Source organism: Peromyscus californicus, unplaced genomic scaffold (genome assembly GCF_007827085.1).
Source record: "Peromyscus californicus insignis strain IS unplaced genomic scaffold, ASM782708v3 Scaffold_12__1_contigs__length_115047231, whole genome shotgun sequence".
In the NCBI taxonomy this organism is placed as follows: Eukaryota; Metazoa; Chordata; class Mammalia; order Rodentia; family Cricetidae; genus Peromyscus; species Peromyscus californicus.
The window spans coordinates 54,170,691-54,196,890 of record NW_026294413.1 but is presented as its reverse complement, the minus strand read 5'-3'; the positions used below and the strand labels follow the sequence as shown (position 1 = coordinate 54,196,890).

The 26,200-nt window shown below is 48.8% G+C and overlaps 2 protein-coding genes across 2 annotated transcripts in view; one reads left to right on the top strand and one right to left on the bottom strand.

Annotated features, from left to right (window-relative positions):
- The first annotated feature begins 407 nt into the window (after positions 1-407).
- Positions 408-21,781, top strand: LOC128107220 (tumor necrosis factor receptor superfamily member 10B-like). Its single transcript, XM_052732849.1, has 8 exons — positions 408-784; positions 3,206-3,302; positions 6,690-6,803; positions 8,494-8,602; positions 9,471-9,661; positions 10,163-10,257; positions 14,398-14,473; positions 16,038-21,781. The coding sequence occupies exons 1-8, from the start codon at positions 641-643 to the stop codon at positions 16,382-16,384; spliced, it is 1,173 nt and encodes a 390-aa protein (XP_052588809.1). The 5' UTR covers positions 408-640; the 3' UTR covers positions 16,385-21,781.
- Positions 19,580-26,200, bottom strand: part of Rhobtb2 (Rho related BTB domain containing 2) — a 21,462-nt gene continuing 14,841 nt past the window's right edge. The window contains exons 8-10 of the mRNA XM_052732848.1: positions 23,203-23,291; positions 22,407-22,512; positions 19,580-22,279 (exon numbers count right to left, since the gene is read on the bottom strand). Of these exons, the coding sequence (XP_052588808.1) occupies positions 22,062-22,279; positions 22,407-22,512; positions 23,203-23,291 (413 nt within the window). The 3' untranslated portion in view covers positions 19,580-22,061. The remainder of the gene's footprint in view (positions 22,280-22,406; positions 22,513-23,202; positions 23,292-26,200) is intronic.

Sequence of the window (26,200 nt, the reverse complement as noted above, 5' to 3'; positions counted from 1 at the left end):
GAGGCCTCCCCACGTCAGCCACCTTCTGAGTCAGCTCCTCCAGCCACACAAGCTGAAAACTCAGGTGTCTTCGTGGTTGGACGCTGAGGGCGCAGGCAGATGTTCCTGCGACCAGCTCTGTGCTGTGCCCAGTGTGAAAGAGGAAGGTCTGCAGGCAGCGAGGGGTAGTTGTCCAGTGAAATCAGGTTTTCCTAGGTGGTACGAATAGTGTTCTAGACGGTAGAGAAGCATAAATTTATCTTCTGTTACTAGGGTGAATATCATAATATTAGTCAAAGTATGATGGGGCAGGCAGATTATTGAGTGTTGTGAGTTTTTATAATCATAAACATACTCGAAAACTATAATAAAAATGTTATGGTTCTTAAAAAAAAAAAAAAAAAAAAAAGTTGTTCCAAGTCCTGTCCTGAGACTGTGCGCCCTGCGGCGGTGCTCCCAATAAAGGTAGGAAAGGGATTAATTGAACGTCACTGAGCTCCTCCTGGAATGGGTGTGGCCAAGAAATCCAGAAAAGTTTCTTCCCACTTCGCGCGTGAGCAGAAGAAGCGCCGCCAAGCAACGGGGTGGAAATCCAGAGGGGAAACAGCTCTTCTTCGCGGTTTTTGAGAAATTTCGGGATCGGGAATCAGGGCAACCCTCGATGAAGTCTCGGGGACGCAGCGTGCCCACAGCCTCAGCGGCCTGGGCAGGTCACACCCCAGGTCCCGGGCCACTCCCGGAGCTCAGACTTCGGCCTAGGGTCCCCAAGACCTTCCTCATACTACAAGTTGTCCTTCTGTTCTTGGTGAGTATCGCCCAGTGAGAACGCGGTGCCCGGTGGGCGCGCGGTGCCCGGTGAGAAGGCGGTGCCCGGTCCGGCGCAGGAAGCTGGGCGCAGGGTGCCGTCCAGGCCTGGAGCGCACGTGCTTGGCGCTGGGGAAAAGGTCTGACGTTGTGGGGGAACACCACTGTGGAGCGGGGAGAACTCGACGGTGAAGGGTGGAAGGTTCGATGGTGGGGTGGGGAACCCCAAGGGGCAGGGTAGGTTGGAGAAGTGGGCGGAAGATTCAACTGGGGAGGATGTGACGAGGCGAGGCGCAGCTCCGGTAAAGGGACGGTGGGTGAGAGGACCCAGAGGTGGAGGGAGTAGGTTGGAGAAGTGGGCGGAAGATTCGACTAGGGAGGATGTGACGAGGCGCAGCTCCAGTGAGGGGACGGTGGGTGAGAGGACCCAGAGGTGGAGGGAGGGAGGCTCTGACGTTGGGTGGAAGGGACCGGGCAGGGGAGAAGGACCAAGGTGGGACTCCGAGGGGCGAGGAGGAAGGACCCAGCTAGCCCAGCAAAACCCACCAGGACACCATGCCTAGGGCGAGATGGGGCAGGGAAAGCCGGGACGGTGGGGCGGGGGAGGACCCGGTATTCCTTGAGGACCTACGGGGCTGAAAGAATTTAGATGTAGGGGCTGGAGGGTTGACCCTGCCCAGCTACTAGCGCGGGCCTCTGATACCTGCGGCTCAAGAACTCATTTCCAGTGTGGCATCACTGTTTTTGTTTGTTTTGTTTTTTGTCTCCCCGGCCCCCGCGAGACTCTGTGTGGCTTTGGCCGTCCTGGAACTTGCTCTGTAGACCAGGCTGGCCTCGAACTCATAAAGATCTGCCTGCCTCTGCTTCCCAGAGTGCTGGAATAAAGGCGTGCGACACCACTGCTCCGCTTTTTTTTTTTTTTTTTTTTTTTTTTTAATGAAGTTTCTTGGATTAGAAATTTATTGGCTTTAAAAAGAGTAAAAAGGCTCTTAGGGCAAGAATCCAGACTTTTCCTCTTCTGCTAGCACGAGATTCCTGAGGGGAATTCCAGTTTCTTGGAGTCCATTGTTTCTAATTTCTAATCGTCAGAGAGGCACACCAGTGTCTCTGAAGAATTCATATATTAATTTTATTTTATTATATTCATTTTTGCCGGGCTGGTTACAGTTTTCTGCCTTCTGTTTTAATATTTCGCTGTTGAGGTGGAACATGCCTATGTCTGAAAAACGAGTAAGTAGAATCAAAGTAGGAACCAAGGTTAGGACAGGTTCAGTTAATGCCAGGCAGCCCTGCGTAAGAACCGTTTTTTCCATACTCTCTTGGCTCTTAGCTACTTTTGGTACCTTTTTAGCTATTTGAAAAACAAACAAAACAAAACAAAAAGAAAGAAAAAGAGGATAAGCAGAACAGTGGTAGCCAGCATGGAGAGGTCGACCGAGGAGTGAGCAGTTTGTTATTTTAACAGGTGAAGTGAGCAGTTTGTTATTTTAACGGGTACCGACTTTCAGTTTTGCAAGATGAAAAGAATTCTGGATTTTGTTTACACGACAATGTGAATGCTCTTAGCACTGCTGGCCTATATGTTTAAAGTGATTAAGATGTTAAGTTTTACCTAAGGTATACCTGAATGCATTTTGAAAAAAATCGGTGTGTGCACACTTAATGAGGTTGTGTGAATGCAGTGCCATGGCATTTGTCTGGAGATCAGAGGGCAACCTCGGGTGTCAGCCCTCACCTTCCACCTCATGAGACAGGATCTCTCTTGTTCACCACTGGGTATGCTGCTGACTGTCCCATGAGCTTCTAGGGATTCTCGGTCTCCACTTCCTAGCCAGCCATAGGAGCCCTGAGATTTCAGATGTGTGCCATTGTGCCCAGCTTTATATGAGTTTGGGGAATCTGAGCTCAGGTCTTTATGTTTGTGTGGCCAGTGTATTATCCACTGAGCCATCTTCTCAGCTCCTGACTGTGTTTTTAAAAACTCTGTGTGTGTGTGTGTGTGTGTGTGTGTGTGTGTGTGTGTGTGTGTGAGAGAGAGAGAGAGAGAGAGAGAGAGAGAGAGAGAGAGAGAGAGAGACACATGTGATTAAGTAGTCATATGGGAAACAAGACAGTATATTAAAGGATGCATGTTATTTCTAGTTGAGAAAATGAAATTTTTATTTTAAAGACTTTCCTCTTATTTTCTACTATGTGCATACAAATTTAATTTGTTTAAACAGGAAAGAGTAAAAGAGAGGAGTAGTTCAAGTTTCTGTAAGAAGCAAAGAGGAATATGAACACAAGTACTGGGCAGTTTTAGAAGTGAGGGAGGGTCGAAGGTCCAGGTTGTTTTAGAAGCTGGAGGGAAGGGAACGGGAGATGGCCGTGTGATGGTGAGACCCAACAGCCACTTAAGGCAGTGCCTGCCTTGTTCCTACAGAGCCTCAGAGACACAGTGACATCTGAGCCAGTCGGTGATCTACACGCTGACCTCCAGAGAGCCAGTCAAAGCCCATCAGAAATAAAGTGTCAACCAGGTGCGTTCTAGATTGATTGCCAGTCTTTGCCCCCACCCTCCACCCCCAGCTCCATGTTCTTCCAGTCTTCTGGTCCTTGAAGTTCCCGTTTTTTCTTTATGCCATAGATACTTATTGGTATCTTCTAAATGCAAGGTCATGAAGATTTATCTCCATGTTTTCTAGGAGTTTGGTAGTTTCCATGCTTCCATTTAGGTATCTGTACACAGTATCAGGTAAGGGTCCAGCTTATTTTGCCCTTGGCTATCCAGTTCCTTTTTCTTTTCTTTTTCTTTCCTTTTTGCTGGATCTAACCTAGGGCCTCATTCATGCTGGATGAGCACATTACCTGTAACCCCGGCTTTGCCGTCCAGTTACTGTTCACTTATTTGCATCGTGTGAATTCTGGGGATGCTACCTACAGTCATAAAACCATAGAAACCAGCTGTGTTCACATGCTTTTCCCTCATCTTAACTCTTCTTGGAACCTTAGGTAGCTCCCAGTCTGGTCCTATACCAGAATTACCAAAGTCAGAGTCCGTGTTCTGGCAGTCCTGGCAAGCCAGACTCTACCATCATCCTCAATAAGTATGCCAATCAAAAGAGTCATTGATTGACACTAGAATTCAGAAGAAGGCCATTTGTCTATTGTGGCCATATTGGAAACAGACAGAGGGTCTAGTGACCCCTCCCCCCAAATCCATCTTTGACATGATGTTTAGGGTTAAGTGGGGGGCCAAAGTTATATGTTGTTTTATTTCCATATTTTTAATAACTTTATTTTATGGGCATTGGTGTTTTGCCTGCATGTATGTCTGTGTGAGGGTTACACACAGTTGTGAGCTGCCTTGTGGGTGCTGGGAATTGAACCCTGGGAATTGAACTCCTCTGGAAGAGCAGCCAGGGCTCTTGACCGCTGAGCCATCTCTCCGACGACCAGAATTATTGACCCATCATTGTTTTGGCCCCATTCTGTCCTGCAGGGTGGTCTGACAAGTTGCAAGTCTCTTTCCTTATAAGTTCCTGTCTCTGCCTAGCCATCATTCTTCTTCTCTCCCCAGGACAAGATTTCCAATTTGTTGGAGTGCAGTGTCTCAATAGTCTTATAGTCAAAGGTAGAGGTCACAAGTGTCTCTTTAGAAGGGCCCCATTACAACCCTGCAGGCTCTGGCTGCTCCTTATGCCTGTGGGCACCACTGCAGAGATAAGATACACGATCCTTGGCCTCCTAAAGAAGCTGCCAAGCTGCCTCCCGGTCCTGCACCTTGCCTGGACAGCACAATAGAGCCAATCTGTTGGCGCAGGTGTGGGTGAGCAAGCCCTGAAGCCATGAGCATGGAAGAGATGCCCCCAATACCCAATCTATCTTGTGGCAGCATGGATGGGGCGGAGGGGGGCCCTTCCCTCCCCCCATCAATGCCTGGGGCGGGTGGGAGAACTGGCCCTGAGGTCACAAGAGTGGGAGAGTTGTCTCTGCCCTGCGCCAGCTGCAGCACTCGGGAAAGCAGGTCCTGCACCTCACCTGGGCAGCACAGTAGAGCCGACCCTGTTGCTGGAGGTGTGGGTGGGCCAGCCTCGAAGTTGTAAGCGTGGAGAGCTATCCCCACTACTGTCATGTGGTAGTATGGGTAGGGGAGAGATGCCCCCCTTACCCCTCACCCCTTACTGCCTACAACCCCCCCCCCTTACAAGCTATGGCATTCAGGAAAGCGGACCCTGCTCCTCACCTAGGCAGCCCAGCAGAGTTGGCCCTGTTGTCAGAGGTGTGGGTGACTGAGCCCCAGTGTTGTGTATGGGGGTGCTGTCCCCATTTCTCACCTAACATATGGTGGCATGGATGCCCGAGAGATGCCCTCCTTCCACCCCCTACCCACCAACACCTGGGACAGGTAAAGGAGCTGGCCCTGGGGTCATGGAAGCAGAAAGGCTGTCCCTGCCCCTCATCAGCTGCAGTGCTTGGAAGAGTGGCCCCTGCACCTCACCTGGGCAACAGTGGAGCTGGCCCTGATGGTGTAGGTGTGGGAGAGCTGACTCTAAGGGCACAAAGGCAGGAGAACTGGCCTGGCCCCTCGCTCATTGCTACAAAGGGTAAATTAGCTGGGGCAATGCTGGAGAGTTCACCCTGGTGTCGAGGATGAGAAGAACTGGCAGGCAGACCAACCCTGCAGCTGCCCAGGCCCAGAACCAGGGTTATGACTTGGCCCGCCCCAACATCCACCCCATCTACGCTCTGCTAGAGCACATGAAGGGGCCTGACCCATGGACCCAAAGCTGAAGGATCTCTGTGACACAGGGCAACAACAGGATATTCAGGAAGAGTCCCAGTGAGGGCCCAGCATGGATGGTATAGTAGAAACCAGAGGCCTCGAACCAGACCAGTGACTCTTTGTAATAAACACTTGCAAGTAAAGATATGTGGACAAAGATGTTTACTGTGTGACTCACTGTGTCACACTGCAGCTTCCATGATGAGATTTTTTTAAATTTTTTCCCTTAAATTTTGTTTCATTTGGCGGGGGTGGGGTGGGGGTGGGGTGTAGGAGCAGAGGGCAGATGCAAAGAGATGGGGAAATGCATGGGCTCAAGATACATGTTGTGAAAGACACACAGAATAAATAAAAAAAAGTAAAAGAAGAAGAAGAGGCTGCTTCCCTTCCTTTTGGCCAGGGCTTCAGCCTCCTTCCTTCCAGGAATGAATGGAACAGGAGGCAGGTGCTGAGAAGACACAGTTCCCAAGGAGGTGACTTTGTGCTGGAGCCACCTGTCTTGAGGACAATCCATCTCTGCTGAGTGGTGCAGGCATACACAGAGGGTAGACAGTGGTACCTTCTATTCCTCCACTGCACAGACCCAGTCACTAGGAACACTGTCTACTGCTCCAGTCGGTGGAGGACCAACTTCTCCCACTCTGATAGGGATGCAGGCCTGAGGTCCCAGAAGGGTTGGAAAGAGAACGGGTACCTGATCGCTGCATCTTGAGTTGGTTTCCCATCATCTGCCTGTATAGATTGTCTGTTTTACAAATTACCAACTTTGTTGACGTACCAAGGTTCATAATCTTTCATAATCTGCTTTCTTTTTTATTGGGGTGGGAGGTCTCACTATTTAGCGCTTGCTATCCTGGAATGTGCTTATGTAGACCACATAAGCTTTGACCTGTTTCTGCCTAGCCTACATAGTGAGTTCTAGGCTAGCTAGGGCTGCATAGTGAGACCCTGTCATTAAAAAAAAAGAAAAGAAAGGAAGGGAGAAAAGAGCATGCTCCATAGACATGCCCACAGCCAGTCTGAGGAAGGCAGTTCCTCAGTAGTGATCTCCCCTTCCCGGGTCTAACTAGGACACAGGTCTTCACCGTGGCTCTGGAAGTCCTGTGGTTTCCTTCATCATCTTTTTTTTTTCCCTCCTCAGGCTCCTACCTGTCACCTGAGACTAGGGCTTGCAATCCCTGCACTGCCGGGATAGACTACACCAGCTCTCTCAACAGCCTGGCCTCATGCAGACCCTGCAGCGTCTGTAAGGAAGGTGCGGAGCAAAGGGCCTCCTTCCCATAGGTGGGACCTGGGGGGTGGGACTCATAACTGCTGTGGACTCGGAAACCTCAATTCCAGCCCAATTGGATCTTTACCCCACCCTGTTCTCCCCCTTATCCTTAATTCAATGAGACAAAAAATTTAAAAAAATCAAAAACCCTGGGGAATTCATCTGTGCTGTGTTTTAGGAATCATTGCAACCATCGATTGAGAACAAGGTAGAAAGTACTCTGCCCCTGTGGAGAGCAGGGCCTAGTACCCCCAGGTGCATTATGGGGCGGTTACCACTACCTTCACCACCCATTGATTTATAAGCTGGCACACTTGGTGAACAGGAAGCACCCTGGTGCCCGTGGGCAAGGACTTGTCCTGAGGAGTGGTGGGGCTCCACAGAGCACACAGCGTTAGAGCTGGGCCTTGATGGATAGATAGATACAGGGTTCTGAGTGGAACAGGGAGGTCTCCAGCTCCAGAATTGAGGAGTAAAGAGCCCTGAATGTTTGGAATAGGGCATTAATTCATTCTGGGTCCAGCATGAGTCTCCCCAACTCTGCAGTGGATTTGATACCCAGGAGCAAAGTTTGAGTTACTACGGGTAGTAACTTGCTGGCTTTGCATTTTCTAGAAGTTGAAGTCAGAAGTGTGGATCATGAGATGCGACCCCAGCTTAGAGAGGAAAAGAGCCACTGAGAGTCTCCCCTCCGTCCTGTAGTCAGTCTCCAGCTACGAGTGACATGCCATGTTCTATCCTTACCCTCAGGATCCATTGGCTTTTTCTTAGTAATGGCTGCCTTCTAGTCCTGTGAGACCTGAGGCCACTCCTAGAACTTTCCACAGAAACTTCAACGTGCATTCATCTTTCCTGTGGTGGGCCTGCTAAAGTGTTGAGGTTGTAGTTGTTGTTTTAGTTTCTTTTCCTGTTGCTGAGAGGAAAGCTCAGAAAAAAAGGGTCGAACTGGCTCACAGTTCAAGGGTATCAACCGCCCATCGTGGCAGGGAAGTCAAGGTGGGCGGGAGCTTGAAGCAGCTGCTCAACTCCCGTTCTCAGAGAGTAACAGATGTGTGTGCTTAGTCCACTTTCTCCTTTTTATACAGTTCAGGAGCCTAGTCCAAGAATGGTGCCACCCAGAGCGTATGAGTCTTCCCACCTAATTAGCTTAATCAAGATAATTCCCAGAGACATGCCCAGAGGCCCGTCTCCCAGATGATCCTTGATCTTATCAAGTTAACAGTTGAGATTAACCATCGTAGTTGGTAACAAAGACAAGAACGGCTAAATGGGTTCAGGCTGGGTTCCCAGCTGGCTCTGGGCTAGGCTCTCTTGTTCTAGGCTCTGAGTTCTTGCTAGGTGTGAGAGCTCAGTCTCTGCTTCTTCATGCTCTTCCTGTTTCCAGGAGTTTGAAGATCATCCTCTGTGCATCCCTTGCACCTGTCCTCATGATCAAAAAGACTGTTCCTCTCAATTCTGATGCATGAGGTCATGAATTGTGTTCCTTTTGTAAGGCTCTGAGTACTGGTAGCTGCTCATGGGAGCCATCGTCTGCATGCCCCAGGCCATGGTGTTATAGAAACCGGCCCTGGTTATTACTTCCTAAGTTCAGTTGAGCTGAAGCAGAGGAACTGTGTCCTGAGGAAGAGTTACCCCATGGTAACCAGAAAACTCATCCTTCTAACTCTTACAGATAAAGAGGAAAAAAGCAAATGCAACTCCACCCGGGACACGGAGTGTCAGTGTAAACCAGGCACCTTTGAAGATGAAAACTCTCCTGAGTTCTGCCAGAGATGCCTTGAGTATGACACAGGGGCCCTGAAACTCCTACAAGCCCAGGGGAACCCCAGAAGACCCAAGCTTCCTTGTATCCTTTTCTTTTCCTCCGACTCCATGGAGTTCCCACACCACAGGGTATCTCTAAGCAGTTGGGGTCTTCTGATCCTGCTATGGCCTCTCCATGCCCCTGTCCCCCACCAATCCCTTCGTGGACTTTCCCACCCATTCATTTTCCCTTGGCAAGATAATTTGTCTGCTATTTGTAGAATATAGCATGAGAATGAGTAGAATATAGCCTGGCTTGTGTTTACTTACATCACTTCAGAATTCTTGTGCAGACGGAAGCCTATAAAGACAAAAGTGCTACACGCACGCAAAAAAATATAACGAGGCTGTGCGTGTGGCTCCCTCAGGGTTCTCAGAGGCACCTGAGCCAACTCAGCCAGCCTCACCCCAGGACCCTGTCCCTGCAGTCTCAACTTCAGCAATTGGAGGGAAAATAGTTCGCTTACTCTTCCCTGACCACGTGGGATTTACTATGATTGGTAAAAAGGTCTGCTTATTAAAGTTGACAAAGACATGGTCAGCGGTGGCCACACAGGCTTCTGTCCTCCTCTTTCCTAACTTAGGATCTCCTTGTGGCCCAGGGCAGCTCAGCACACACCCTGCAGAAAAGGCAGAAAGTCTGCCACCATGTCTACAGAGAGCTCCCCAAAGTCTGCACTGTGTGCGCCCAGATGTAGGAACAAGTTTGGAGTGGAGACACAGGAGCCTGTCCTTCCTTTAATGCCATCTCAGGGACGTTGGGCAGAGTGGGTGACTCCCCTTTCATCACATCTGGCCAGCAGCCTTCTCACAAAATCTTATCATTTGTTCCTTGTGTGTGCCCAGGTGTACCAACGGAGACGTTGAAAAGACTCCTTGTACCCCAAAGACAAACCGGAAGTGTGACCCCAAATACTCATTCTTAGGCCTCATCATAGGACTCGTGGTATCTCTGCTGGCGAGTGTAGCTTTGGCTATAATTTGGAAGACTGGGGTCTGGAAGCGAGTATTGCAGGATATGAAAAGAGCCTATCCAGGTGAGTGTTGGCTGAGGGTGGATCCCTTGGACACCGAATCTGAATCTCCCTAACCTGCTCTTCTCCTTCAGAATTGCCCTCCCTGTGTCCCAAACCCCAGTGTCCTTGAAGCCTAGCCGTCTCTTGCTCCAGCAATTGATATACCATCTCCCACTTCCCCAAAACCACGGAGCCCCAGAATCTCACCAGTCCATCTCACTCTCTAAACCAAGTCTGAGAGAGGAGGGCATGGTCAGGACAGAGACATCAACTCCTCAGCTGAGGATAAAGGTCAGGACAGGAGCAGGTGGGGGACAGCTCTGGTTACAGCAGAACCAGCAGAGGTTCTAGGTATGTTATTTCCATGCAGTCTCTCCCCAAGTGCCTTCTCAGCCTGAGGGTAGCCCCAAGCAGGAATGGCCCCTCCTTATCCAGTGTTGGAGCCTCTAGCTCACTCCGCTCAGATAAAAAGGGCTGATGAGTCCCCTGCCCACTTGCTCTGGGGACCTCCTTCTCTTCTAGGCCGTGAACGGAACCCTGAAAGTGCAAACGCTGTGAATGTGTCTCTCATGAGAGTGCAGACATCCAGCATGGGAAGTGACTCTCACTGCAACACGGTCAGTCCTGCAATGAAAGCCCCCGAGACTGTAACTCTGCTGAAGAGCAGAGCGTTTTTTAATTTTATGTGTATGGCTGTTTTGTTTACATGTATGTCTGTGCACCACATGCGTGCCTGGTGACCATGGAGGCCAGAAGAGGGCATCGGATCCCCTAGAACTGGAGTTTACAGCCAGTTGTGAACTGCCATTATGGGTTCTGGGAATCAAACCCAGGTCCTCTGGAAGAGCTACCAGGGCATTTGAGAGGCTGCACAGCCCAGGGAGGAAGGCACATCATCTCTACCTGTCCAGGGTTGCTGTGCTGGCTTACTAAAGTGATTGGGGCTCTGGGTCCACTCTCAAGCAAGTGGCCATTTTTAGCTTCCACACGGCCCCAGACCATGTTGCAACTCTGCCCTTTCTGCCCTGCTCCTGTGGGTGGGGTCAGGTGGGAGCAGTGACCTCCCCTTGGCACTGTAGCGGGAGCACCGAGTGCCAGCAGCAGATCATGGATATGTGAGCCTAGGGTGGCCGCACTGAGATGGGTGGGACCCTGCAGGGGGCCTTGGGTATGGACTCCTGAGTGTCCTCTTTGCCTTCTCAAAGTCATTCCCGCACACTTGTGTCCCTCACGAAGATCTGACGTTCAGGGCGATGATCATACTGAGCCTCTAAGCAGCAGAGAATGGCCGTCCACTCTTTTTTGAGAGCACATTGGGCAGACAAGATCTGGTGGCAGATGTTACTGGAGACAACTCTGGTTCATAGACAAAGTGGCAGTTGTCACCAGATCTCCTGGTCCAGGGGATGTAGAGACAGGGAGACAAAGGACAGGCTGCATATGGCCTAGTGTGGTGACTGAGCCGTCCCGTGGAACGTGCCGAGTCTCTGTGACATTCTTGCTGTGTCCTCAGAGCCTGGGGCAGCACAGGCATGGAGCAGATACTGTGGCAAAGAAGGGCTGAGTCCTTGGGCTTAATTTTTGTTGGACGTATTGGGGCCTCACACATGCTAGACAAGCACTCCACATCCTCAGTCACTTTACAAAAACGTTTTAGTGAGACAATATCTCACTAAGTCATCCAGGCTGGCCTCAGCTTTGCCCTTCTGTCTCAGCCTCCAGAGCAGCTGGCGTTACAGGCCTGTGCCACCAGTCCTGCCCAGATACTTCTCCTGTTTTTACCATTTCCTTAGTTTTCTGTTCCCATCTGTGGGGAGGATTCCATGAAGTAGAATTTCCAGCTCAAGGTTACGGAAGTGCTGTTTGATGTGCACATGGGCCCACACTCAGAGACACACACAGTCATGCCTGCACACACACACACAATCAGACACACAAAATTACACATATAGGGTCTCACACACGTAGTCATGCATATACACCCTGATGTTTTTCACGAGCTTTGATCAGACATTTAGCACTTTCTGTTGGTTTTGTTATAGCAAAGCATCAGTGGTCTCCAGTGTACATGGCTTTGTTTTACACATTTTTGCGTATCGTTATTCTAATGTCATTAAGAGCTTCATAAGAAAAAAAAATGCCCCTATATAAGTATTTCCTCTCATATGGGTAATAGATTTCTAATTTCTTGTGTTGCACATATGTGTTCATGTGTGTATACATGTATATATGCATTGGTATGTGGAGGTCTGAGGTCTTCGTCAAATGTTTTCCTCACTTCTCTTCTTCACCTTACTGTTTTCTGAGGCAGGATCTCTCCTTGGACCTGGGACATACTAGCTAAAGTGGCTGGCTGGCCAGCAAGTCTCAGGGACTCACCTGTCCCCATCCTGGTGCTTGAATTACAAGCTCAGGCAGCTATGCCCATCTCCCTCACCCCCAGGCTTTTTTTTACTTTATGTTATTTATTTATTTATTTTTAGATTTATTTATTATGTATACAATGTTCTGCCTGTATGTACGCCTGCAGGCCAGAAGAGGGCACCAGATCTCATTATTGATGGTTGTGAGCCACCATGTGGTTGCTGGGAATTGAACTCACGACCTCTGAAAGAACAGCCAGTGCTCTTAACCTCTGAGCCATCTCTCCAGCCTCTTATTTTATGTTATGTGTATGAGTGTTTCGCCTAAATGTATGTATGTGCACCACGTTTGTTTCTGGAGCCTGAGGGGGACAGAAGAGGGTGTCGAATCCTCGGAGACTGGAGTTACTTCAGCTCTGTGCCCGACTTTGATGCAGGATTAGGCATCTGGACTCAGGCCCTCAGACTTGTGTGGCCACCTCTTTGCTCACTGAGCCATCTTCCCAGCCCTAAGTTCCTAATTTTTGTCCTTCAATTTGTTATAATATTTCATTTTTAACAGTTGAAACAGTTCACTTTTGGGGTTGGAGATTTAGCTCAGTGGTAGAGTGCTTGCCTAGCAAGCGCAAGGCCCTGGGTTCAGTCCTCAGCTCCAGAAGGAAAAAAAAAAGTTCATTTTTAACGGTTAAAATAAGCAGATACATTTACTTCTTGCCACTCATAGCCCTCCCCCCATTCCATTTAAATATTGAGCCCTCCCTCCCCCTCTCCCCTGGTCCCTCCTCACTCACCAGTCAAATGTTCATCCTGACAGGGACTTCCTTCCACCTGGAAGAGTTCTGGGTCATTTTTGCAACTATGCTCGGTTTTTATTTCCTAAAGAGAAAGGGAAATACAATTTAAAAACGGTCACCAGCCGCTCAGCTTAAGTGATGGAATGCTAACAGTGAAGAAAGGGGCTCAGTGAGTGGCCAGAGGACCCTGCAGCCCACCCCCTCCTGAGACGTGAGGGTGATGCCAGGACCCTGCAGCTCACCCCCTCCTGAGACGTGAGGGTGATGCCAGGTTCTTTGGATCATTTCTTTAAACTTTTACGCTGTATCAAAATCATTTACATGAAAGACTCACAAACATATATACAATACTCAGCTGTACGTGAGATTTTCAAGTACATTAAAATAAGCAGATACTTGTTTTTTCAAAACTTAACTATGATGGTTCTGTGCTGCCTGTTTCTAGAAATGGCAATCATGTCTTTGTTTCAAAAAGTTAATAACTGTCTTGCAACCTGACCTTTGTTTCAGAAGGTTATGTGACCACCTATGACTACCTGTTGTTATGATTACCAGTGGTTGTGATTACCTTGTTATGCCCACCTTGCATCCTTGTCTTTGTTTCAGGAGCCCGTGTAGGACTAACTTGTTACACTCATGGTCTGCACCTGTAACCCCACCTATTTTGCCTGCCAAATCCCCAATTTGAAATCCCCCATACACTAAGTTCTATAAGACCTGTCTTCCTCACATCCAATGCTGACCTCTCAAAGGTGAGGTTAGGGTGAGGCAGCCTGTGAGTACCAATAAAAAACCTGCTTTAATTAATTTGTCCATGATGACTTGGGTCAGTGATCTTTCTCCCATCTTTGAGATTCATAGTATCCTTTGTTTCCAATTTGTTTTTTAAGTCAAATTTAGGAGCTGGAGAGCTAACTCAGCAGTTTAAAAGTGTTTGCTCTTTCAGAGGACCTGGGTTCAGTTCTCAGCACCTTCATCGGGTGGCTCAGAACTGCCTGTAACTCCAGTTCCAGGGCACCTGACACCCTCTTCTGGCCTCCACAGCTCCCTCTCTCATACACATGACCTACACCCACATAGACACACATGCTCGTAAACTAAAAACCTTTTAAACGGTCAAATTTCATATTCATCTGTACCAAATACCTTCCCAGCCCCAATACTATTGTTTTCATTTCCATACTTAGACAGTTGATGTGTGCGTTGTTATTATTGATTAAAACACCTTAAGAGCCTTGAAACAAATCTTGACCTTGGATTTTGCAAAGCTCTCTCCTCTGTAGTCTCCAACTGAGTTTTGTCAGAAGCCTGGGGCAGAGAGTTTGGCCAGAAGGAAAACCCCAGAGTAAGGGGGGGAATGTTCCGTCTTGATGGAGGCTTATACGGTTATGCACTTGTCGCAGAACACTTGATGTGAGCATTTATGCCGCTCTAGGCCACCAGCATCAAGAGCCTTCAAGCAACTGAGGCAGGAAGCTTACCTGTGTCTTCACAGAGACTTTAGAGGGGCGGTGCTGTAACCAAAGTCTGGTCATCAGGATCAGGCCCGGGCCCCAGGTCTCCTGACTCTGACCAGGGTGTCTGTGACGTTTGTTTACAGGAACCTGAGGAAGCTGTGAATTCTCCAACAGGAAGGAAGTTGCTGGGTCCAGCAAAGGGAATCGACGCAGTTGATGGTGAGTGTTTTGCATGAGGCAATAATAGCACAACCCCGGGGGATAGGAAAAGTATTCCAGTGGTCATTCCCGTGACACATAGTGCTCGGCCATGACAACTAAGGATAGAGGCAAAGCCTGTACTGTTGTCCCTGGACTTAGGGACCGTAACTCCCCCTCTCCTCCCTTCTGTCTCCATCGAGACAGAATTGTTAGAATCTCTCTGTCCTTCCACTCTGCCACCGCCCCTCCCTTCTCCCTCGTAGTTCCCACCCCTGCCTCCGCCAGGGCCTCCAGAATGGTGCACTGGCCTGTGGTAATACCCACGGGCCTTCCACTAGAAGCTCCTGACGTGGCCAGACTTAGTTTGATGAGCTGTATGTACTCTAAATCCCAAACCTGACTTCAGAGATGTCGTGCAGAATGAATGGAAACCATCTCATGAGTACTGTTTCAGGAGTCCATGAATCAAATGGCAATTGTTTCCTTTCGTATTTCATTAGTTAGTAAGTTAGTTTTACATGGGTTCCAGGAACAGAATTTAGGTCCCCTGCAAGAGCAGTATGTACTTTTAACCACCGGGCTCTCTCTTCAGTCCCCATTTTCAGTGCTAGAATGCTTGGGACTGAACCCAGGATTTTGAGTATACTGGGTAAATACTCTACCAGTTAAACTACACCTCTAACCCTCCTTTCACTGGTTAAATAAGGCTATTAGAACATGTCCCGGTAACTCCTGGGGCTCATGGGACTGCTATCCCTGCTCCTTCTGTTTCTCGGGTTGCAGGATGACACATTTCATACATACCTCATTTACGTCATCCTAACCACATAAGTGAGTTTCCGTGACCTAACTACAGGTTCAGATTTTCAATCATTCCTTTGCCACCATCTAGTGGTAGTGATGCAACATGTGAAGGGAAGTCAGCTGGCATGGACAGCTCCTCCACCTCTCTGCTCTGTTCTTTACAAAGAGGCAGATAGGCTTGCCCTGTACCCCTTTCACCATGAATACAGCCTAAACAGCCTCCTTTCCCTGAGATACTATGCACCCACCCCTCTGTGCCCCTCTGTGGTTCATGCCATGTGCTAACACCCTTCTACACACATACACAATCTCTGCACTTTCTCCCACTGGGCCAGCAGCCCTCTTGCAGAACAGGATTCTTTTTTTTTTAAGGTATATTAAAAAAAAAAATTCTTTAAAAAATGTACTTTGTATATCTGGGTGTTTTGCCTGCATGTATGTCTGTGCACCACTTGCATGCCTAGTGCCTTGCAGAGGCCTGAAAATGTGTCAGATTTCCTGGGACTACAGCTCCAGATGGTTGTGAGCCGCCATGTGGGTGTTGGGAATCGAACCCGAGTCCTCTGGTAGAGTAGTCAGTACTCTTAACAGTTGAGCCATCTCTCCAGCACCCAGGTTCTTGGTGGGCTTTGGGTGTGTGGTGAGGTTACAACAGCATCCATGGAATGGCAAGGGAGGGCATTAGGTTCTCCCCTTGGCTTCTGGATCTGATTTAGGATCTTCCACGCTCTCTGAAGGGCTTGCAGCTTACCTGTCCCCCCTGTTTTCTGACACCCAGCCCTGAAGCAAATCTTCAGTTACTGTCCGAATGTTGTACCGTATAACTCCTGGAACAGCCTCATGCGACAGATGGGCCTCACAGACAATGAGATTCAAGTGGTCAGAGCTGAAACACTGGCCCTACGAGAAGTCTTGTACCAAATGCTTCTGAGGTGGCTCAACCAAACGGGCCGGGATGCCTCCATCAACCATCTGCTGGATGCCTTGGAGGCCGTGGGAGAGAGGTGGGCCCGGCATGAAATTGAAGACTATGCCGTGAAATCTGGAAAGTTCCTTTATCAAGAGGCTACAGCAGAGCCAGGCATGGTGACACACACCAGCACTGAGGAGACAGAGCTGGGATAATCTCTATTTGAGTTCAAGACCAGCCTGGTCTATATGGTGAACTCAGTATAGCTAGGATTGTGTAGAGAGGGCCTGTCTTAAAAGAAGAGGAAGCTGCAATGGGTCTAAAGACCTTCAATGACTTTAGAATTAATTTTATTTTATCTTTCTGTATTTATTGTCATATTACTGTATTATTGTCATACTGGAAGCTAGACCCAGAGCCTTGTGAACACTAGGCAAGCATTCAAACACTCAAATGCATCTCAGCATCTTGGTTTGCCTTCTGTACCTGGACAGGGCACAATTGGCAGGGTATGGTAGAACCAGCCTGTCTTTCTGGCCCTCCAGAGGTGGAGCCAGGAAGATCAAGAGTTTGAGGTCAGTTGGGCCACATGAGAACCTGTAATGTGCATTATTAGTAAATTATCATATGCTGTCTAAACGTGTTGAGAGCTGACTATGGAAACAAAGAGGGTGCTCCTGTCCCAGGGTCTAACATGTTCATTTCACATGTCTGCCAAGACCCCTTGTCCACAGACAAACTGCCCCCTGCCCCCACCCCCAACCCCACCTCCCTGTGACAGAGGGAAGCACAAAACAGCCCGAGTATAGGAATTTGAGCTGTCCTTGAGAACAGCTCAAAGGTCACCAGTTTCCGACCAAGGTGACGGCTCTTTATTGTTAGTCTCCAAACCAACCCGACTGCTGCTCAACCACACAGCTGCACAGCTCCCCTGGCTCACAGGCTGAGGGTCTGTCTGGAATGCAACTCCCAGGTGAACCGATTTCTCACTCCCTCCGGTGAGTTTGCTGGTCTGGACACACAGAGAACATAAAAAGCGCTCCGGGTGGCGACCCATCCCCCACCCCCTTTCCTACCACCTGCTGGGGAATCAGTGCATCCTGGCTCCAAGTGCCTCTGAGACCCCAAAGAAACAACTTCTGTTTTGTTCCATGGCCTCGATTCTCCTTAGTTTGGGTTCCAGTCCTCCTTTACATATACCTGACCTGTCTAGGTGTGGATAACTGGGTCTTTTAAGCTATACCACTTTATATTTCTGTTTGTCTTTGTCTTATGGTTCTGGGTACTGGATGCAGGTCCCAGTTCATGCTTAGCACTTTCTTTGCCACTGGGCTACAACCCCAGTTTATTAATCTATAAGTTTAATGACTTTATAGGTGCCTATAAATACTTACATGTTTACAGGTAGATGTTGCCAGATGAGTCAAGACTTGGGAACTGTATCCACTGTGATGGACATGGCTGGTCCATGACCTGCCATTGGTGATGGGTAATCTTGATTAGACTGTGAGAGGCTGGGCCAGGGAGATGGCTCAGCAGATAGAGGTGCTTGCCACCAAGTGTGATGACCCAAGCTCTATCCCCAGAAACCATATGATGGGAGACGAGAACAGACTCCTACAAGTTGTCTTCTGGCCTCTGTGTGATGTGACATGAGTGTGTGTGTGTGTGTGTACACAAAGTAAATGTAATTTTTAAAATCCAGTTGAGAGGCACCTAGGAGATTGTAGCACACACTTTTGGGGGGTGTCTGCCAGGGCGTTTCCAGAGAGGATTGACATGTGGAACAGCAGCTGAGATGGGAAGACTTGCCATAGATTGAGTACACTATCCAATAGGCTGGGGCCGGGAATGGGATGAAGGAGGGAGGAGGAGGCAGCCAGCCAGTGCTCGCAAACTTCGCTCTTCACGGTCTGTCTGCTGCTGCTGCCACCATCACCAGGAGCACCCTTCTCCGGCCTCTCTGACCTTTCCACACGGACTCAACCCCAGCGACTCTCCAAGGCGTCTCAGACCGTCAGCCTTGGTTTATTTGGACTGAGAGGCTACAGGGCCCTGTGGTTCTAGGCACGTAAGCCCATTTCATGAGTCCCCCTTTACAGTGTTCTACTGTTGGTTCCTATCTAGACTTCTCGTCTACGGCTGGGGTGAGGAGATGGGACGTAAGTTAGGCCAGAGGTGCCTAATAAGCTCATGTGCATTTAATGTTAGTGACTCTGAGTCCTTCCTGGGGTCACGGGAGGAGGGGACAGAGACTTGCTCCTGATATCTGCATGCTCTCAGGGATGATATACATGAATGTGAAGTACTGGTAACTCATGAATTCTCAGTTCTAGTGAATCAAGCCCTGGGCCATATTGGGGCATAGAAACCCATACTTGAGGACCGTGATCTCTGGAAGCACCTGAGCATTGTACAGTACTAAACACTGAAATGTCAATTCTTGGGTTTTGGTTTTGAGTCTGGGTCTTGGCTATGAATCCCAGACTGCCCTCACCCACAATCCTCCTGCCTCAGCCTCCTTCAAACTGGAATTACTTGTGTGCATCACCATAGCCATATATAATTATTTTTAAAATACTGTGATAGGGATTTCTGGAGAGCTGGCACATTCAGATTTTTGTCCTGTGTCGATTCCTATTCTGTTTTTAAAAACTAATTTGTCTTTGAGACAAATATGTATGTATGTATCTAAATATGTATGTATATATCTAAATATGTATGTATGTATCTAAATATGTATGTAGCCTTAGCTAATCTTGAACTCACTATGCAGGCCACTAAGGATGGCCTCCAATTCAGAGATCTGCCCGCATGTGCCTTCCAAGTTCTGGGATTAAATGAGTATGCCACCACTGGGAGGTGGGTTGGGAGGGGAGGCTGGGGGGGGCAGGAGGAGAGAAGAGGGGGATCTTTGATTGGTGTGTAAAATGAATGAAAAATTTTTCTTAATAAAAAAATGTAAAGGTAAATGTTTTGTTTTGTTTTGTTTTGTTTTAGATGGATGAGTGTTTTGCCTGCATATATGTGCATGACATACGTGCCTGGTGCTCTTGTAGGTCAGACAGCGACCTCTGATCACTAGAGTTACAGATGGTTGTGATCCACTATGTGGGTGCTGGGAACCGAGCCCATTCTGCAAGAGCAAGTGCTCTAAACCGCCGAACCATCTCCTTAAGTCCTCAGTCTGTCAGCCCACCTTCTGGCCAAACCTCCTCCAACACATTCTAGTCACACAGCAGGACAGTGCCTGGAGAGGCTGTTATTCTGGGTATCAGCATTGTGCCTACATGCAGATGCTGGACCAGCCCCAAAGTAGGTATATGTTTCACCACCACATTTGATGCCCTTTCTTTGACTCCCTTGGAAAACATGTTGGTAACATAAAATAAATAAAACAAGGCATGCCATTAGGTACAAAATACTCATGTATTATGAATTCATGACCAAATTAAATATGAAACCTTATATAAAAAGGTGTGGGGTTTTTTGTTCATTTGTTTTTGCCCCCATCCTCTAAGACAATACTGAGTGACATAGTCCAGGGGGGCTTGTTCTTCTGTCACTGCCCGCCCCCTGACGGGGGGGCTTTTATGCCAGAGGCTTGCCCCCCCCCACTGGGGTGTCTCCTGCTTCTGTCCCCCTGGAATCCAGAGCACCCAGGGACTGAGACTGCAATTTGCACCTCCCCTTTCCTGGCTCACTCAGTCCCCCTGGGTGCTTCTACTAGGCTGTAGGGCTCCACCTGGTGCACACTGGCTCTGACAGCTGTGGAGGGTAGGGGGGTGGGTCCCTGAGGGGTGAACTGGCCTGGCAGGGGGCATGGTCTTCCTTGGACTTCCACCAACTCCACAAATCTTCACTTCCTCCCACTGGCCTGTCCCTGTCCATCCTCATCACTGGTGAATGCCCAGGCTGCTAGACTGAGAGACCCAATTCCCCTTGCTCTTTAGGCCTGGACTCGACTTATTACCTGCAGCTCCCAAGAGATGCAGCCCTAACTCTGTCCTCAAAGGAAGGTGTGAGAGGCTCTGCCTTTTCCACACCTACAGACTCCTCTTCACGCTTGAAGCCTTTTAGAGCTCAGCTGCAGGAGAGCACACTAGCCAGCAGAGGGCAGCACACAACACGCTTCCCCAGCCAGCAATTCTGGAGGACTTGACCAAGAGGCAGCTGCAGTCTTGGCGGGGCCAGGCTCAGACTCCCAAGTTCAGCACTCTGGGAGACCTGCTACTGCCTGGTCCTCCTGACAAGGCAAGATCAGAACTCTAGGTCCCGGTACCACACAATTGGAGGGTTGCCTTTGCTTCTGGGTTTGCTTTAATCCCAGACCTAAGCAACCTATCTAGGTCCCGGGGATCAGTCAGTACTTTCCTACTGCCTCGTGGGACTTTGCCTCGTAAGTCTAAAACATGCTAAAAGGTGGTGAAGTATGGATCACAATTAGGAAATGGAAAGGGTCAACTGAGGCCCAGTGTTTGTTCCATGGGGGCTTCAAGCTATTGTGTTCTTTCTCCAGTCACCCAGATTCCTCTCTGGACTAACATTTCCTTCCTGCCCAGCTCTCCCCTTTATCCTCAACCAGAACCAGGGTGAGCTGTGTGGCCTGTTCTCCAGTGTGTCCTTTCCTGGCATTTAACCCCTGCCAAAAGCCTCCCACCCCACCCACCCCATCCCCGAAAGCACATGCTCCGTGTACATCCTGTGAAGTCGCCCTTGGAAGAGGAGGCTAGCCTTTATCAAGACGGAAAAAGTCCAAAGCTACTTAAGCCCAGAAGCCAAAACCTTCCCTGCAACCCTGCAACCTATAACCATCAAGCCTCGGGCAACAGCATCCTCAGATATGGAGGGGACCAGTCCTCTCCTGAAAGGCATTAGAACGGCTGGTACTACCAACCCTTCATATCCACATTATTATAGAGGCCTCCTTTGGCTTTGTAAATGTATTCCCTCCAGGGTCTCTTTATGGAACTTCATTCTTTCTTGGGGGGGGGGGGCGGTGCCCAAAGGATAGAGTGGTCTTGGTGGTGATTTTCTTTTGAGTTTGGTTTTCATTTGTTGGGCTACTTTTGCCTCACCCCATAAAAAGCAGTGCCACCCAGAGACAGGGGAAGAAGCCTAAAGGAGCATGGGATTGCTGAGCACAGAACCCACCCTTCCTCCTTCTCCTACATTCATGTCCAAATGCGAGGAGTGCAGGAGGGGTGAAGTAGAAGGCTCATTGTACTGCCTATAAACCTGAACCCTCAATCAAAGCCGCCGCCCACCACTAGGTCTGTCTGCATTGCCTGTAGCCCTGAAAAGATGCTAGCAGGATGCAGTTTACTCCATTTCCCCACCCCCCCACCCCACCCCAGCAGCCACACCTCATGGTGCAGAAGCCTTGATATGGGCTCTGCAGACTTCTTTTCCACCCTGACTTCTCAAGCGGGATCTGAGTAAGCCCACAGGACAATGCTCACGAAATACTTGCAACCCTCAAGTTTGTTGGTGGAAAAACATGACCAGCTCCTAGGGAGGAAGCTGCCTCCCCGGCCAAAGCAGAGACCGATACAAACAAGCCCACGTACAGGGAAGCTTTCTTCCATTGACTCTATTGTCAAGTCCAGAGAGAGAATATCAAGAGCTCTGAGTTCTTTTCCTGCTCCCCACCTCGGAGCAGACGCTTCCCTTGCCCTGCCTGGAATTGTAGGTGGCCCCTGTTCTGATCTGCAGGGCCCTGGCTCCTCTTGGCCTGAGCCATATTGGCTGGTGAGAACAGCTCTGCCCTTAGGGCCCTGGTTAGGTGAGTTCCCTCGTGCCCTGTCGGGTAGACAGGATGATAAAGAAGAGCAGAAGGGATAAGGACTAATGAGGACAACAGCAGCAGGATCAGAAGAGGGTGGCAGCATCTCAGACCACAGCCGAGGAGGAGGATGGGGACGCCGAGCCCGCTGCTGAGGAGGACGGTGATGAGGGACTGTTCCAGAACAGCCACCGCCGCTTGGGCTGCCTCCGCAGGTGTAAATAGTCCTCTTTCTCGCGTTCTTTCCGCGCACGCTGATAGTGGTCCTCTTCTTTCAGGTACCAGACTGGCGGCCACCGGTGCTTCTCGAAGTACTCTTGGTTTTCTGGAGCACACAATGCAAAGGGTGCTGAGTGAGGAGGTAGCCTCCAGGTCAGCACTAAGCCCACTCCTGCCCATGGTCCAGGTTAGCTCCTGCTACAGAAGCTGCTGGGGCTGGCGCAGAGACTCACCTGGGGACATGGCCTTCATGTCTCGTGGGAACTTGCGGCACACGTTGTTGTAGTTGGTGCAGATGTGGTGGAGACACCAGTCGGCCAACTGATAGGCACAGTGGAACTGTGAATGGTACAGAAACGCATGCCGGTTGGAGCAGGGACTCCGCATAGAGGCCGATGGAGCAGCCGCACTGGGCAGTGCCCGCAGATGCTCTGCAGTCATAAAGCTCCCCCCCCCACACACACACACACTCATAAGGGAGCTAACCCAGAACTGAGGAAGGCAATGCTTGATATGGGCTCCTAGGCCCTATTACCAACCCCACAAGTGCCTCCAGCATCGGTGCTACTGATATCCATGTCCCACATGTCCTTCCTCTGGCATCTGTCCTTCTCAGCTCTTACCCCACCCAGTTCCCTTCTCCTCCCATCTGCAGACGAAACAGTCTGCCCTAAGAAATGGGCAACCAAGTTTAGAAAACCTGACACCAGCCACACTCCAAGACCAAATCCCTGGCACTGTGACTTCTTTGTTTGGCAATAAGGAGGCAGGCCGTTAACTACGGAAGGGGCATCCTCAGTACCCCCTAGATGACCCCAGCCCTATTCTGGGGTCCCCTCTGATGTCCTGTGGTGTCAGCCCCTCTGTCTTTGCAGATGTCCAAAAGTTCCCTAGTTGCTTCCTGGTATATAAGATGATATAAACTCTACTCAGCTGGCCAGCCAAGGCTGTCCACTATCCCAACCATCACCTCCCAGAACCCTATCCTCTGCCTATGGGCCTTGTCAATCTCTTCCCCTGCCATGATACCTGTGCCAATTCCAGGAACACAAGGACGTCCCCATCGATGTCCACCATCATCTGGGTTGCCTCCATCAGCCCGGTCACTGTGTACTGCTCTGTGACACACACATACAGCCAACAATGAGCTGAAGAAACATGGCAAAGGGTCCGCACTGCTTATGTACCGCCACATCAGGGGATTGTTGCAGGGGAGGGGTTCAAACTGATCAGACCTTGAATAAGTCCCAACAGGCCAGAAAGTCCAAGGGAGACTTTAAGTTTGTGCCTCTTAGGGAGAAACAGGCATGAGGGTATGACCTCAGTGGGGGAGGGATAGGAAATGAAAAAGATGCTAAGCTTACTAGGCGGTCTTTTTCAAACTACACATGTCCCACTATATAATCTGATATGACAGAGTGTCACAGTATTAGCCACTGATGAAGAGGGCCTGAAGCCGCCTGTTTGCTGAAAATGAAAACAGACTAAGAATTCTGATCTAGAACTGTGGGTTAAACCTAGTTATTTATAGTAATTTAAACTTTATTAACAAATAGTGCATGAATCTTCCAGTTTACATTAAAACATTTATATGGAGGAAGTAAACTCCCTTGGTCCTGAATTTAATTCAAAGTATCAGAATAAACCCATGAGGTATTTTGTCCTTAAAAGATGAGTACTTTTTTCCAGCTCCTCCCACAGGAAAGACCCGGAAGCAGGAAGCATCACAAGACCAGTGAGCATTTCCATATTCAACTATAAGAAACCAGGACTTCTAGCATGTACAGGGCCCCGGGTCATCACCACAGAGAAACCAGGGTGTTTTGGAGAAATGGCTGATCCCAGGTCTGAGAAATAAAGGTACAGGGTGGAGCTAGGACATCTTTTCATTCCAGACAGGAAGGAAGCCAAGGGCTCCAGAGCAGACACACAGAGACTGCTACTGGTTAAAGGCACAGTATTTGAACTTCAATAAGAATGAATCCTAGCACTGGAGCATGAGGCAAGAGGGCCAGGAGTTCAAAGCCAGCTTAAGCTACATAGCAAGTTCAAGGTCAGTCTGGGCTTTATAAGACCCTGTCTTAAAAACAACAAATAAAATAATAAATACACTTAAATGAAACCAATCAAATTTGTTCATGATAATACTTTAAAATACACAGACACAGCCAGGTGGCGGTGGTGCATGCCTTTAATCCCAGCACTTGGGAGGCACAGCCAGGTGGATCTCTGTGAGTTTGAGGCCAGCCTGGTCTGCAGAGTGAGATCCAGAATAGGCACCAAAGCTACACAGAGAAATCCTGTCTTGAAAAACCAAACACACACACACACACACACACACACACACACACACACACACACACACACAAATTGGTTACCCTCAAGAGTGGGAGGAAAGAGCTATATCTCAAAAACTTATACATCAAAGGAAAGGACCAAGTATTACTGTCTTTCTTACATAAACTGGATTACTGGATAACCAAAGTGTGTGGGTGTGTCTCACTTGGGAGAAGAAAGAATGGCTAGGTTTGGATAGTGTCGTTTTTTTTTTTTTTTTTGGTTTTTCGAGACAGGGTTTCTCTGTGTAGTTTTGCGCCTTTCCTGGAACTCACTTGGTAGCCCAGTCTGGCCTTGAACTCACAGAGATCCGCCTGGCTCTGCCTCCCGAGTGCTGGGATTAAAGGCGTGTGCCACCACCGCCCGGCTGAATAGTGTCTTTTTGCAGCAGCCAATTAGTTGATAGATCTAGGCAGTGATACTCAATAGCTGCTAAAACCACACACACAAAAAAAAAAAAAAAAGAAAGAAAGAAGGAAAGGAAGGAAGGAAGGAAGAAAGAAAGAAAGAAAGAAAGAAAGAAAGAAAGAAAGAAAGAAAGAAAGAAAGAAAGAAAAGGAAGAAAGAAAGTGAGAGAGAGAGAAAAGAAGAGAAAACCAGGCAAACTTCACCTCTTGAAGAAGAGAAATAACCTATTAGGCAGTTGTTTTTTTAAGTGCACCAGGATCTAGATCCTAAATTGAATAGCCAGTTTACAAGAATAGGCTGGGGAGATAATTATATTAGCTACACCATGAACATGGAATTGTGGGACTGGGGTGATAACTCAGTTGGTAGAGTACTGGTCTACCATGCATGAAGTCCCAGGTTCCATCCCAGCACCACATAAACAAGGTGTGGTAGTGCACAACTATAATCCAGCATTTATGAGGTGGAGGCAGGAGGATCAGAGTATGAAGCAAGTCTAGCCTACAGAAGGACCCCGTCTCAAAAAAAAGGATGCAGTCAGTAAAAATCTAGACCACAGGAAACTACAAGACCCAAGCAGCAGAATAGGGCTGGTGAGATGCCTCAGGAGGTCAAGGCACTTGCTGCCAAACCTACCCACTTGAGTTTGATCCCCAAAGCACACGGGAGGAAGGAAAGAACCAACTCCCAAAAGCTGTCCTCAGAGCACCACACATACACACAATGGATAAATAAATAAACAAACAAACAAATAAATAAATGTATTTTTAAAATGCCAGAGTTGGAGTGGGCTGGCTACTTTCTGTCTACAAACTAGAGTCAACCTGGGGAGAGGGATGTAGCAGGCTTTCTTCTGGGCCACCAACCAGCCCCCAAATCATGACACGGAGATTTCATATTAGTTATGAATGCTCGGCCTTAGCTTATGCTTGTCCCACTAGCTCTTATAACTTAAATTAACCTGTTTCTCTTCATTTACATTTTTGTCTCAGGGCTTTTTACCTTTCTTTCTGTATGTCCTTCTCTGTGTCTGGCTGGCTGGCAGCTGCCTGGCTCCAGGCATCTCCCCATCTTATCTTCTCTTCTCCCTCTTCTCCCGAGCTTAGATTCCTCCTATTTATTCTCTCTGCCCACCAGCCTTGCCTATCCCTCTACTGCCTAGCTATTGGCTGTCCAGCTTTTTATTAGACCAATCAGGTGCCTTAGGCAGGCAAGGCGAAACAGCAACACATCTTTACATAATTAAAACAAATGTAACACACCTTTGCATAGTTAAAATAAT